The sequence below is a fragment of the Gorilla gorilla genome, chromosome 10 (assembly GCF_029281585.2).
Source record: "Gorilla gorilla gorilla isolate KB3781 chromosome 10, NHGRI_mGorGor1-v2.1_pri, whole genome shotgun sequence".
NCBI classification, from domain to species: Eukaryota; Metazoa; Chordata; class Mammalia; order Primates; family Hominidae; genus Gorilla; species Gorilla gorilla.
Window position 1 is genome coordinate 68,466,870 of NC_073234.2, and position 13,782 is coordinate 68,480,651.

Sequence of the window (13,782 nt, forward strand, 5' to 3'; positions counted from 1 at the left end):
ACATAATCTAGTATTATTCACACATAAAAGATATGTCACTTAATGACAGGGATATGCTTTCAGAAATGCATTATTAGGTGATTTCATTACATGAACAGCACAGAGTGTACTTACACAAACGTAGATGGTATAGCCTATGACACGCCTAAGCTATATGGGGTAGCCTATTGCTCCAGGCTACAAATATGTACAGCATGTTACTATACTGAATAGGGAACTGTAACACAATAGTAAGTAAGTATTTGTGTATCTAAACATAGGAAATGTACAGCAAAAATATGGTATCATAATCTAATGGGAACACATTCAAATATGTGGTCTGTTGACTGAAATGTTATGTGGTGCGTGACTATACTGATTCATACTACAGTATGGATGAGGCTTAAAAACATTAAGTGAGCCGGGTGCAGTGGCTCACACCTATAATCCCAGCACTTTGGGAGGCCAAGACAGGTGGATCACCTGACGTCAGGAGTTCGAGACCAGCCTGGCCAACATGGTGAAACCCCTCTCTACTAAAAATACAAAAATTAGCCGGGCATGGTGGTGCACACCTGTTATCCCAGCTACTCAGGAGGCTGAGGCAGGAGAATCGCTTGAACCCAGAAGGCAGAGGTTGAAGTGGGCCAAGACTGCGCCACTGCACCCCAGCCTGGGCGACAAAGCGAGACTCCATCTCAAAACAAAAACACCTTCTGCAGAGGATGAGGGCAAGGAAGGAGACAAATGGAATTTTTTTCTTCAGGCCCACAGTGTAAAACACTAGGAACTGTTATTTCTACTACAAGCTACAGGTTTAAAAAGTCTACAAGCAAAAAAGATAAATGGTTCTACAGACAAAAATCATTTATTTCAATATGAAGTATTAGACTGTTTATTACTCTGTGCAGTAAAATTCATCTTAGCTGCTGACAGATTACCAAAAACTGGATACAGAATATTTTCTAATAGATCACCACACAACTAAATGTATATTCTCCCTATTACTGCATGAAATGACATACCAGGCAACATGAAGGAGAAGATGCAGTAGGGACTAGATACATGAAAAAACATTCTGAACGAGAAAAAATACACATATTTCCTAGTAAAAGACATTCGTTTTGATACTTTGGAAAACCAAGTTAAATTAAAAAGGCAAGTCAGTGTTACTAGCCAAAATAATTAATGAAACTACTAAATTAAAATTTAGGGAAAAAATTTCCTTAAATGACTCAAAATGTGGCAGCCAGATAGAACAAAAGAATCTCTCATTTTTAATAGCTTTTTCTAGCTGATACATGAGGTCCTAGTCATTCTATGTTAACAAAATGGGTCTTGCTACAAGTTACCCAAGGACTATCAGAAAATCCACTTGATGATTTAGAATAAAAACCTAAAATTGTAAAAATACATGTATTGTTCAAAACAGATCACAGAATCATCCAGAAGTATTAAAGTCCGTCATTTATATTAAGTAATACTAACCTGTCTTGAATATTCTTTCTGACAATGAGAAAATATGATTTAATGAGTCGTTCAATAACCTCACAATCTCGCTGTTCCCGAGCAGATAGTTTTCGTGCAACAGGAACTGGCTAAATAGGGATGAGGGGGAAAAAATATTACTTTTGTGACACTGAAATGGCAGCTTTAACATCTGAAAGTTATGTAAGTTTTTGAGACTTTTAGTTCTTTCTATCTAATCGTTTTCCTACTAACTTGGTCACCTACCTTATTACCTAAACCAAATTGTCATGGCTTACCACATCTAGCAGATTCACGGCATGACCTTTTTGTGGACTGGCTGGCATAATTGGAATGGGTTTTGATTTTTCTTCTGCTAATAACTCTTCAGCTTTTGAAGTTTTCAGCATTCCTCTCCAGTTGCCTGTGGTTGGTTCTTGAACACCATCTCCAACCCCACCACCTCCAGATGCAACCTGAAAAAACATGTTCCAAAACATACCAACCACATCATATCTGACCTTAACTAAAACAAAGTTCATTTTATTTGACAGTAGTCAATATACATCCAGTACCCATCTGAAGTTTATTCAGACAGATAATGAGGTCAGAAGGAGACACTAGGTAGCATGTATAACTGGAACCCTGACCTATCTAAATAATGAAGAGGTTCTGCTCTAAGTTGTTTGCAAGGCATCAACCAACTTATGTTCTATTTAATTCCTTTTATCATTCGCTAACTTTTCAAAATCGTTCCTCTTCTCCCACCCTTCAAACACTAAATTGTAGAAAAAGTATATGCTGCCCTTAAAAACAAAACTACTCGTTAAAAGCACAAAGAACTGCTATTCAGTTTAATTTCTTAAGTAATCATAAACACTGTTAAACTCTAAAAGTTCCATGAACTTATGTCTCTGAACTTGAGTTTATATATTTCTCAAGTCAATTTACATTTCTAATAGTCAACAAAAATGCCATAAGGTATAAGAACTCTTTAACAAAAAGCAAGACTACATTTACTATTCTTAGGCTGACAGTCACTATGAGTTGTTTCAAATGCGGAATGTGACAAACAACAGAAGTCCCCTCAACCTCTGTACTCTTAAGGATTTGCTGAAAGAAATCTAGTGCTACCATTAATCACAAGTGCTTTTGTACCTTGTTTTCTAGAAAATGTATTAGTCTTGACTTCTAAAAGTCAAAAATGACTTTATAATGGAAAAACATAATTCATCAACATTTAAGAGGGTTTTTTTTAGGTATTCTTTAAGATCTTACAATCTAAAAATGGATTATATAAGTTTAATAGAGGATTATGGCAGTTAGAAAAATGGTAGTTTGAGGTATCATTCTGAATCAAAATATTTGCTAAAATCTGTCTTTAGTATGTCAGTTAAGGTGAACTACATTTAAATATAAGTAGTATATTTATGTTACACATTAACTTAAAAATGAGTAATTAGATTTTTAAATGTTTGTTAACTATACATGAATGACATACCAAATGAAATCTTAAGGAGAGAGAGCACATTCAGTGTGATGTCATGAATGAAATAAAACTTGTGCAGTGATTTAGATGGTTTGATTAATATCTGAGCACAGTGGGCTGAGAGAAGATAAGACATTTATAAACCTTTATTTGAAGTTCAGAACTTTAAATCTGGATAATTAAGGAAAGGAGCTAAATGGCAGAAAATCTTGAAATAGCAATGAGTCTGAATAATTTATACATTATTTAATTTTCCTCTAAAATGGTTACCAAGAATTGAAAACAGTCTCAAACTCTCACAGTCCCCGTTTGTTTTTTTAATTTGCTTAAGCTTCTGAAGCATATGTGAAGCTATATATAGGGTAACAAGTGCAAACTAACTGGAAGCATAAGAAAGAAGCATTAGATTAGAGGATTATCTATTAGTACTGAACAGATCTCAAGATCTTTAAAGAGGAAAGGAAATGTCCAAAAATACAATTCCATCTCTGAAATCTAGGAAATCTCTGAATTTCCTACCAAAATACTAAATTAAAACTATTCTTGAAGGTAACAAAACAGTGAGAAAGCCTATTATTGTTACTAATTAAAATAACGTTTAATGCCATCTTCCATAGGTTAGATAAAAGGAACATTAAGAACATAACACAGACAAGAGATAGATACCACTACACAAACAGGTTCTTTAATGGTGGTATAGACAGTGTTTCAGTGAGAACCAAAGGTACCAACATTTCCATTCTGAAGCAAGAGACTCACATTTTTAGTTTCTCTTCTGCTGTCCTGAATTAACTGTTAAAAGATATGTTAAAACATGCAATTTAACAAGCAAAATTTAAATACCAATGGGTTGAAATTCAAAAAGTGCAGGATAATTTCCTCTTTAAATTACTTTTTCTGTGTGCATCTTCTATATTGCAAGCAAAAGCATGTCAATGATATAAACTATACATTGCATTGTTATATAATTTTAAAATATATATTAGACTAAAGTGATCTGACCCTAGCACAGTATCCCATATTAATATTCTTCTATTCAGTGTATTGTTTCCAGAAGATTATGTTGTACCAGAGAACTAGGCATGCAGGCTTAGATTAAGAATCAGAACAGACCTTGCCATCAGCCTCAGCAGAAGCAGCGGGGGAGGGCTCCTGGGAGGCAGGTGCCAAAGCACTTGGAACTTTAGAAGACTAAAGGCAAAAAATCCAGGGGGGGGGGGAAAAATCAAGGATGCAAAAATGCATTCAGGAACATTCTATAAATGAATTTTTCCCTTCTGTAATAAAATCGTAAAATAACATGAAAAATGAAAATAATCATGGGAGATAAAATTGTTTATTCTGCCTTATTTCCTTCACCATTGTCACCTGTGTTAAAAGTTTCCTTCAGATGAATACATAAGAAAAATCCAAATCCAAAAGCTTCATTTTTATTTTTGGTATTTGATAAGATTCTTTTCTGGCAAAGAATTCAAGGTAAAAGATTTTTATACACACTTTAGTATTACAACTATTTTAAGTATTACTAGTAATTAAAACCTCTGTTCTGTGCATACTGTTTTTTCCAAGAAACCCTCTTATTATAATAAAATCTTCAGTCATTTCAGCTATGTGCAAAGTTGATAAAGTCACTGACTGAATTTTTTTAAAAAGCTTGATGCTTAAATGCTTAAATAAATGCTTAAACCTACTTTTAAGCATTTATGTCAGTGAATTCAAAATACTATTATCTTTAAATCACTCAAAACCCATTTTAAACTTGTATGCCTTTACTCAATTAGTTCCAATGGAGTGTTAAAGGGAGGAAAAGAAGAAAAAATTACTCCTAGGACTGAATAATATTCTGAGCTCATCAATCTATCTTTAGGTATTGGGAATATGCATTAAAAACATTTTTTTACCTTGTCTCGTGATACAGCTGAAGGTAATTCTCTGGCTAGCCTGTTTCTCCTTTGTTCCTAAGAAACACAATCAAGCAAAACAAAAGTGATTATCCAAGTATTGAGATATATGCCTACTAAAAAATGTTCATGTTAATTGAAAAGTGTGGAGTAACTTACAGATACATCCTCTCACTGTTGGGACTCATGCCATAATTATCATATTTTAAAATAAATAAATAAATCATTTAACCCAAAGTTTCTTAATCTTTTTTTTTTCTGCCCACACACCTGAAGGATACAATACAGTGTCAGTAACAGTGGCTCCCTGTAGTGGGGATTCTCAAATGAGGGGCAACAGACTGCCATCTTCTCCCCCTTTCCCACTAAGAAACAGTGATGTAAACTATCCTCACATAAATGTGGAACGTGGTAAGCCTTCAACATAACCATGTGGAATTTGAAGTCCAGAGATCACAGAAAACTCCACAAAGCCTTTAAGTCACTCTAACCTGAACACCTTTGTGTTAAATTCAAACAACTCCCCTCATAAAACCGTACCTTGAAGAAGTATCTGTGGTTGAGGTTATCCTATAAAAATGTTCCATTTCTTCCTCCAGGAAATAGTGTTGACAACTGCTAGTCCTTTCTGTAACCTGGCTAATTTAACACACTGATCAACTGCCTACTGTTCTAATTTGCTAATATTATCAAAGTAACTTGTACAAAGCTAAAGAAACTGTTAAATTCAAATTAGAATGTCCCGAGCATCTGCTATATCCAAGCACCAAGACAGGTAAAAGATTATGAAAATATTGGCCGGGCACAGTGCCTCATGCTTGTAATCCCAGCACTTTGGGAGGCCAAGGTGGGCAGATCACTTGAGGGCAGTTCAAGACCAGCCTGGCCAAAATGGTGAAACCCTGTCTCTACTAAAAATATAAAAATTAGCCAGGCGTGGTGGCGCACAACTGTAATCCCAGCACTTTGGGAGGCCAAGGTGGGCAGATCACTTGAGGGCAGTTCAAGACCAGCCTGGCCAAAATGGTGAAACCCTGTCTCTACTAAAAATATAAGAATTAGCCAGGCGTGGTGGCGCACACCTGTAATCCCAGCTACTCAGGAGGCTGCGGCAGGAGAACTGCTTGAACCCAGGAGGCAGAGGTTGCAGTGAGCAGAGCTCATGCCACTGCACTCCAGCCTGGGCGACAGAGTGAGACTCTGTCTTTAAAAAAAAAAAAGAAGATTAATGAAGATATAGAAATCTGTAGATGTTAATTAATGATGGATCTCTCACAGGCAGCATCAGATAAAGTAGAAACTATTTAGGTTAAAGTCACAATTGCTCCTAAGTAGGAAGTATTTCATGAACACAGTCCAACTTGCAAAAAAATATAAGTTAAAGCCTCACAATGATTTTGTTTTTGTTTTTTGTTGAAATGGAGTCTCGCTCTGTCACCCAGGCTGGAGTGCAGTGGTGTGATCTTGGCTCACTGCTCAACCTCCACCTCCTGGATTTAATGGATTTTCCCTGCTGCAGCCTCCCTACTAGCTGGGATTACAGGCATCCACCACCCCCGGCTAATTTTTCTATTTTTAGTAGAGACAGTTTTGCCACGTTGGCCAGGCTAGACTTGAACTCCTGACCTCAGGTGATCAGCCTGCCTCAGCCTACCAAAGTGCTGGGATTACAGGCATGAGCCACCGCACCCAGCCCACAATGATGTTTCATGTGTAATAATTTTTTTGGACAGAAATTTGACCCAATTTTATTTTTTCATGGGTGGGTATTCAGTAATAAAAAATAACAGATAATAAAAGTATAGATATTAACAATCTTCAAAATAAAAAATTAGCATGATAAAACGTACGTTTTGAACAGGGATACAAAGCAAAAGGCACGGTATCTAGAATTCTCACCCTAGTCTGTTACTAACCAGTTATGATCTGAGCTGCTCCTGGACCCCAGCAGATCTGGAGTACCTGCTTTGCTAGCTGGACAGCTTACCAACTATTTTGAAGCCCTAGTGTCCTAATCTGTTAATGACATGATCTGCCCTCAGGGTATGGTAAAGATTAAATGAAAATATCCACATAAAGTTCTCTGGCACAGTCATTAAAACCAGAAACCTATTCATTTGTAGAAAAATACTAATCTGAAATCATATCACATATGACCTTGTCAGTGTAACAAAACTACCGCAAACACAAGTTTTTCATGATGTTAGTTTCAATGTAAAAAGAACTAAATCCTTTAAGTGTCTATATGCTAATTTTTAACATAACTGTGATCTGGCCTACTTTCTGAGTGTTTTGAAGTGCCTACTCATGTATGCATTTTGGAATTTTTTCTGATAACAGGAATCACCCCCAGCTATGTAACCAAAAATTAGTTCCCTATATCTGTGTTAAGAAGGTGCTTGCTTCCTATAACAGTGCCCTGCAAAATAAGCACCGAAGGAATAACTGCTATCTGTAAGCCTCAAGCTCCCCAGTTTTTTTTTAAGATGGAGTTTCGCCCTTGTTGCCCAGGCTGGAGTGCAATGGCGCGATCTCAGCTCACTGCAACCTCCACCTCCTGGGTTCAAGTGATTCTCCTGCCTCAGCCTCCCTAGTAGCTCATATTACAGGCACCTGCCACCAAGCCCGGCTAATTTTTTTGTATTTTTAGTAGAAATGGGGTTTTGCCATGTTGGCCAGGCTGGTCTCAATCTCCTGATGTCAGGTGATCCACCTGCCTTGGCCTCCCAAAGTGCTGGGATTACAGGCATGAGCCACCACGCCTGGCCACCCCATCTGTTTTAACCAGAGTTGAAGTCAATAACACAGGATCCCTTCCAGCTTCTGAATTGCATGTTTACAATTTTCTCACCATGGATATGCAGAAGAGGAAATTTGGTATAGCAGGGGACTCAGGTCTTACTGAATTAGGGAGTAGCAGAAAAATGTACTATTTTTGGAGAAAAGCGGCAGAGGAAAAAAATAGCTTCTGGATAAATTGCTCTGTCCACCAGCCTTGGCTCCATCTGAGATCTTATTCAATTTGTTACATTAAAATCAAAAGGAAAGAAAAGATCCATGAAATGCAGCCACCCCAGTAGTGGTGAAAAAAGCACTCTGCTTTTTCAAATTTATGCTAAGTTGGTTAATTCTTGAGTGTTTCCTTCACAGCTTTCAAAGCCAAATGAAAACAATTTTAAATACTTTGTTGTACACACTTCCCCGGTATAAACTGTAAGTTACCAAAATAGAGCCAGTCACACCAAATCAATGAATTTTCAGATTCTTTCTGAATTTCAGTTTCATAAGCAGAAAGTAATAATGCCTGCAGGTGGTTTTGAGAATTAAGAAAACAATGTAATCCCCTCAGCATATTTCCTGACATGCAGCAGGTACTAATGTGGCACATGTCTATTTTATAGTTACTCCATGCTAAATGAGTTTGATATAACTGAGTTACAACAGATTTTTCTATCTGTGAAAAAGCATTTAAGAATTATATTTACCTCTATATTATTGTTCATTAGCCCACAAGCATCAGCAAAGTCTGGATGTTTTGTGTTGATATAAGCCAGTTCAATTGCCACTAAGTTATGGACCTAGAAGAAAAGTAAGTTAGGCGATATACAAAAATACATCAACCATATTTTACTTTGAGAACTTTATATATAAAACTTATGAAACAGACAATACCGAAAAAGTACAGGAAACTTATGCCTAAATTACTTGATAATTATATTCCAACTGATAAATCTTATGCCAAACAATAATTTACTCTAGCTTTAAAATTATTTACATTTCAGCATCTAAAACTGCATTTCTACGAGGGAAAAATTACATTAAAGTAACTACAAGTATTTTACTGTTAGGGAAAAATAGTCATCTACCTGATGCAAATCTAAATTCCAACAGTTTATGCATCTTTGCTATTAAAACTTCAGATCATCCACTATTCCCTGTCACTTTTTTAGTTCATTTTCAACAATAAGAAAATAAGTTCATAACAAGGCATAAGTTAAAGATGTTAACTTATTTGGGTAAAGGATACGTCTAAAGACCTGAGGTAGTGACTGATTAGCCTTAACTATAAGCACCTAGTTAAAATATTATATGTAGTTCAAAATCCTAAGAGGAAAATAAAAAAGAAAAGTTAAAATTAATTTATCCAGCCCTCTACAGAATTGCTAAGTCTTTTTGTTTGTTTGTTTTTTTGAGACGGAGTTTCACTCTCGTTGCCCAGGCTGGAGTGCAATGGCGCGATCTCGGCTCACCGCAGCCTCCACCTCCCAGGTTCAAGTGATTCTCCTGCCTGCCTCAGCCTCCCCAGTAGCTGGGATTACAGGCATGCACCACCACGCCCGGCTAATTTTGTATTTTTAGTAGAGAGGGGGTTTCTCCATGTTGGTCAGGCTGGTCTCAAACTCCCGACCTCAAGTGATCCACCCGCCTCGACTTCCCAAAGTGTTGGGATTACAGGTGTGAGCCACCACACCACTAAGTCTTACAGAGAGAATAAACTTAAGCCCTTTATTATGTGCTGTCCTAACAAATCTCAGGTATCAGAACGGCACTTATCAGTCCAGAACTGGGTAAAAAGGGTCTATTAAAATGAAGGTCCAATGATTCTGGGCTAAATTCAGTCTTAGACATCGGAATCTGAGGGCTATCTTCGCTAAAGAAACAACCAAGCAGCAGCACTTACATTCCAAGGATGGTTTTGTACTCTTAGTAAACCTCCACGGGGCTCACCATCCTGAGCCAAGGACCCAAATGCACTTTTAGTGATCAGAAAGAAAACAAAAAACAAAAAACCCAGCCAACAATTAGAGGCATGAGGGCAATTTTAAATGCTTATCCCATATTTCTGCCAATTTCAGCATTTTTATTTGTGTGGATAGCAGCAACCCACAGAATAGTAGCAAGCAACTACGATATTATAGTTATTAGGTCATAACAAGCAAACTGCAGAAGTGGCCAGATTACTCCGATGTACCTCAAAGTAACAGTGTGCTATAAATGCTCAGTTTACTGAGGCTAAAGATGGAACTAATTTTCTCTTAAGATCAGTGGTGCTAAATAATACAGCAAAGCTATTCACACCCCTCAATCATAAATCTATTTTCAAGAAAACCCATGCCTGCAGGCTAACAATGATTAAAATATGAAGAAAAAATGCACTTTATACCAGAATTATTAAAAATTTTCCTTTAAAATGGGACTGAAACTCAACTTGTTTTTCCTCCCAATACACTGGAAAACATTATGCCTAAACTCTAAAGTAACCATATAATGCTTATTAAAAAGCAGCCAAGCAAAAATTTAAACTTTTACTAATAGTAATTACAATGATCTATGCTATAGTAGCTCACCATTTCATTTGTAACAGGCAACCTTTTACGAAGAAGACAAGTCACCACTTCAACTATGGCATCATGAAGTTTAGGAAATCGTAACAATTCCTATAAATGGTAGATGAAAGAAAAACGTGTTTGTTTTTTGTTTTTTTTAAAGTCATAGTCTCACTAAGCCATCCTCCCACCTTAGCCTCCCAAGTAGCTGAGACTACATGTATAAGCCACCATGCCAGGCTAACAGTCATTTTCTTTTACTTAATGATCACAGAAATACTGAATTCAATTTGGAGACTACATTTAAGAATCCTATTTCAAGTCACTTTCAGGTAAGGGAACTACAGATTTTACCTTGTATCCCATCTTATACATTTCCTTCCACCCAGTGAAACCACCACTTCATGTCCTTTTCTAGTTCATGTGAAACCTGTTACATTTCTCTCCGTTACCTGTGTACTGTAATTGCTACAGTGCTGAATGATCCTTTGCATTTCCTCATGAACCAATTCCACACAGCGGAGGCTGGGCTCTTCTAGACGTTTGATTTGCCGCTTCACCAGTAACTCAAATGAAACCTCAGGCACAAATAAAGCAGGACGAGGACCCTGAGAAAATAAAACTTAGAACTCTTATTATATATGTAATTTCAGTTCTTCCCAAGGGTTAAGAAAGTCACATTTTTTGTATTTTTCATGAAAAATGCTTTTTAATTTCAAATATGAGAGCAAAATAAACTGTATAATTAAATTTAAAAAGACACAGTATATGGGTAAGAAAAACTTTAACCTCATTTTTTTTTACAGTCTAAAAAGCTAAACATACTCACAGTAGCATTTCTAATGGCAGTCAAAATGTCAATAGTGTTAAGGCCACCAAGTGGATCAACAGATTCTAAGGTTCGCCCAAAAGTCTCATGGAAAATATAACAAATTCTAGCACCACCACACCTGAAAGGCAATGAAGTATATGGTTTCTGGCATTGCGAAAAGGAAAAGAAGATACAAGTTAGAAGTCTTTCTAGAAGCTTTAAGCTCATCTTATTTTCTGAGAAAGCCTCAGATAAACAATTTCATTCATTCCCATTACCATGTGTTCTAACTCAACTCATTATGAACTAGTTTCTCTCATTTTTTTAAATGGGAAAAGGAATCATTAAATTATATATATATATGTAAATATAATAAATGTTCTGACATAAAACAACAGTTAACTAAGAATTGCTAAGCACCTTTTCTCTGCCCTAGTTTTCCTTGAGGACAGGAAACAGTGCCTTATATTTATTTCCATTGATTCACAATCTGAAGTAGAGGTTGGCAAACTTTTTCCATAAAGGGTCACATAGTTAGTATTTTAGGCTTTTCAGGCCATACAGTCTCTGCTGCAACTACTCAACTCTACCATTAAGCACATAAGCAGCCATAGACAATATGTAAATAAATAAGTATAGCTTGTTAGCCAGGCTTGTCTCAAACTCCTGACCTCAAGTGATCCGCCCGCCTTGACCTCCCCAAGTGCTGGGATCACAGGCGTGAGCCACCCGTGCCCAGCCCTACTCTTGCTTTAGACAAATTAAATCTCTCTTTTTTTGTTGTTTTGTTTCTTTTTGAGACGGAGTCTCGCTCTGTCGCCCAGGCTGGAGTGCAGTGGTGCACTCTTGGCTTACTGCAACCTCCGCCTCCTGGGTTCAAGCGATTCTCCTGCCTCAGCCTCCCAAGTAGCTGGGACTACAGGCATGTGCCACCACGCCCACCTAATTTTTGTATTTTTAGTAGAGACGGGGTTTCACCACATTGGCCAGGATGGTCTTGATCTCTTGACCTCGTGATCTGCCCACCTCGGCCTCCCAAAGTGCTGAGATTACAGGCGTGAGCCACCACGCCCAGCCTTAGACAAATTAAATCTCTTGATATAGTTACTGAGCACCTTATGTTTCCTATCTTGTTTAATAACTAGAAACCCTGGTATTATCTTTTTTTAAATTCAAGTCCATCTGAATTCTACAAATACCTTTATAATGCCTCCCCAAATCATCCCTTCCTCTCTATTTTTACAATCACTATTGAGTACTTTTTTATAGTAGCTCAGGCAAAAAGTACTAGTCTAATATTAGGCTAACAGAAGTAAGCCAAGCACAAAAGGACAAATACCAAATGATTCAATTTATATGAAATATCTACAGTAGGCAAATTCAGAAACAGAAAGTAAATTCGGCCAGGCACAGTGGCTCACACCTGTAATCCCAACACTTTGGGAGGCTGAGGTGGGCAGATCACCTGAGGTCAGGAGTTCAAGACTAGCCTGGCCAACATGGTGAAACCCAGTCTCTACTAAAAATACAAAAATTAGCCAGGTGTGGTGGTGGGCACCTGTAGTCCCAGCTACTCAGGAGGCTGAGGCAGGATGATTGCTTGAACCTGGGAGGCAGAGACTGGCCCAAACTGTGCCACTGCATTCCAGCCTCGGCAATAAAGTGAGGCTCTGTCTCAAATTAATAAAGTAATTAATTAATTAAATTAGAGGTTACCAGGGCTGGAGGGAGGAGAGGGGAATGAGTAACTGCTTAATAGATAAGAATTTCGGCTGGGCGCGGTGGCTCATGCCTGTAATCCCAGCACTTTGGGAGGCCGAGGCAGGCGGATCACAAGGTCGGGAGTTTGAGACCAGCCTGGCCAGCATGGTGAAACTCCATCTCTACTAAAAATACAAACAATTAGCCGGGCATAGTAGTGCGTGCCTGTAATCCCAGCTACTCGGGAGGCTGAAGCAGGAGAATCACTTGAACCCAGGAGGCGGAGTTTGCAGTGAGCCGAGATCACACCACTACACTCCAGTTTGGGCAACAGAGTGAGACTGTCTCAAAAAAAAGGGGGACTGGGTGCGGTGGCTCACGCCTGTAATCCCAGCACTTTGGGAAGCCAGGGCAGGTGGATCACGTGTTCATGAGCTCAAGACCATCCTGGCTAACACAGTGAAACCCCATCTCTAATAAAAATAAAAAATAAAAAATAATTAGCCGGGCGTGGTGGCACACGCCTGTAGTCCCAGCTACTCGGGAGGCTGAGGTAGGAGAATCACTTGAACTTGGGAGGCAGAGGTTGCGGTGAGCCGAGATCGCGCAGCTGCACTCCAGCCTGGGCGACAGAGCAAGACAGAAAAAACTTCGTATCTACAGTCTTGTTCCTAGACACCCTTCCTGCCTTATCTCCTATTATGTCCCATCACTATACTTGCTGTTCTCCAAAAACATTATTCTTGCATTATTCTCTGCTGTTGCCAAGCCTAAAATGCCCTCTCATTACTGCCTTCTCAAATTCTATTCAGAGCCCAATTCAAATGCCTTCTTAAATGTGGAGTTCTCCCAAACCCTGAAATAAATGTAAATGGTCTCTCTTCAGTGTCTGAAACGCTTGATTAGGTGGACACAGATAATTGGTTTATTACCTATTTATAAAGTGTGCATATACACTGTATGTACTTTTCTGAATATGAATTATATCTAACAATAAGAAGTATTTAAATAAAAGTTATACTTTTGCAGCCTAATCAAGCCCAGTATTACCTTGACCTACTTTACCCACTAAACTCTTTAAAGGCCCATTTGTGGTAATCTATTTTT

At 37.9% G+C, this 13,782-nt stretch overlaps 1 protein-coding gene across 9 annotated transcripts in view; it reads right to left on the reverse strand.

Moving 5' to 3' along the window:
* Nucleotides 1-13,782, reverse strand: part of DNM1L (dynamin 1 like) — a 65,089-nt gene that overhangs the window by 3,588 nt on the left and 47,719 nt on the right. For 3 of the 9 annotated variants that reach the window (XM_019038664.4, XM_019038662.4, XM_019038668.3), the window contains 9 exons: nt 10,993-11,113; nt 10,616-10,771; nt 10,185-10,274; nt 8,322-8,414; nt 4,837-4,893; nt 4,049-4,126; nt 3,695-3,727; nt 1,746-1,922; nt 1,468-1,577 (listed from right to left, as the gene is read on the reverse strand). In XM_019038664.4, coding sequence (XP_018894209.1) covers nt 1,468-1,577; nt 1,746-1,922; nt 3,695-3,727; nt 4,049-4,126; nt 4,837-4,893; nt 8,322-8,414; nt 10,185-10,274; nt 10,616-10,771; nt 10,993-11,113 — 915 coding nt within the window. The remainder of the gene's footprint in view (nt 1-1,467; nt 1,578-1,745; nt 1,923-3,694; nt 3,728-4,048; nt 4,127-4,836; nt 4,894-8,321; nt 8,415-10,184; nt 10,275-10,615; nt 10,772-10,992; nt 11,114-13,782) is intronic. The other 6 variants (XM_019038661.3, XM_055357919.2, XM_019038665.3 and 3 more) reach the window with 3 other exon arrangements.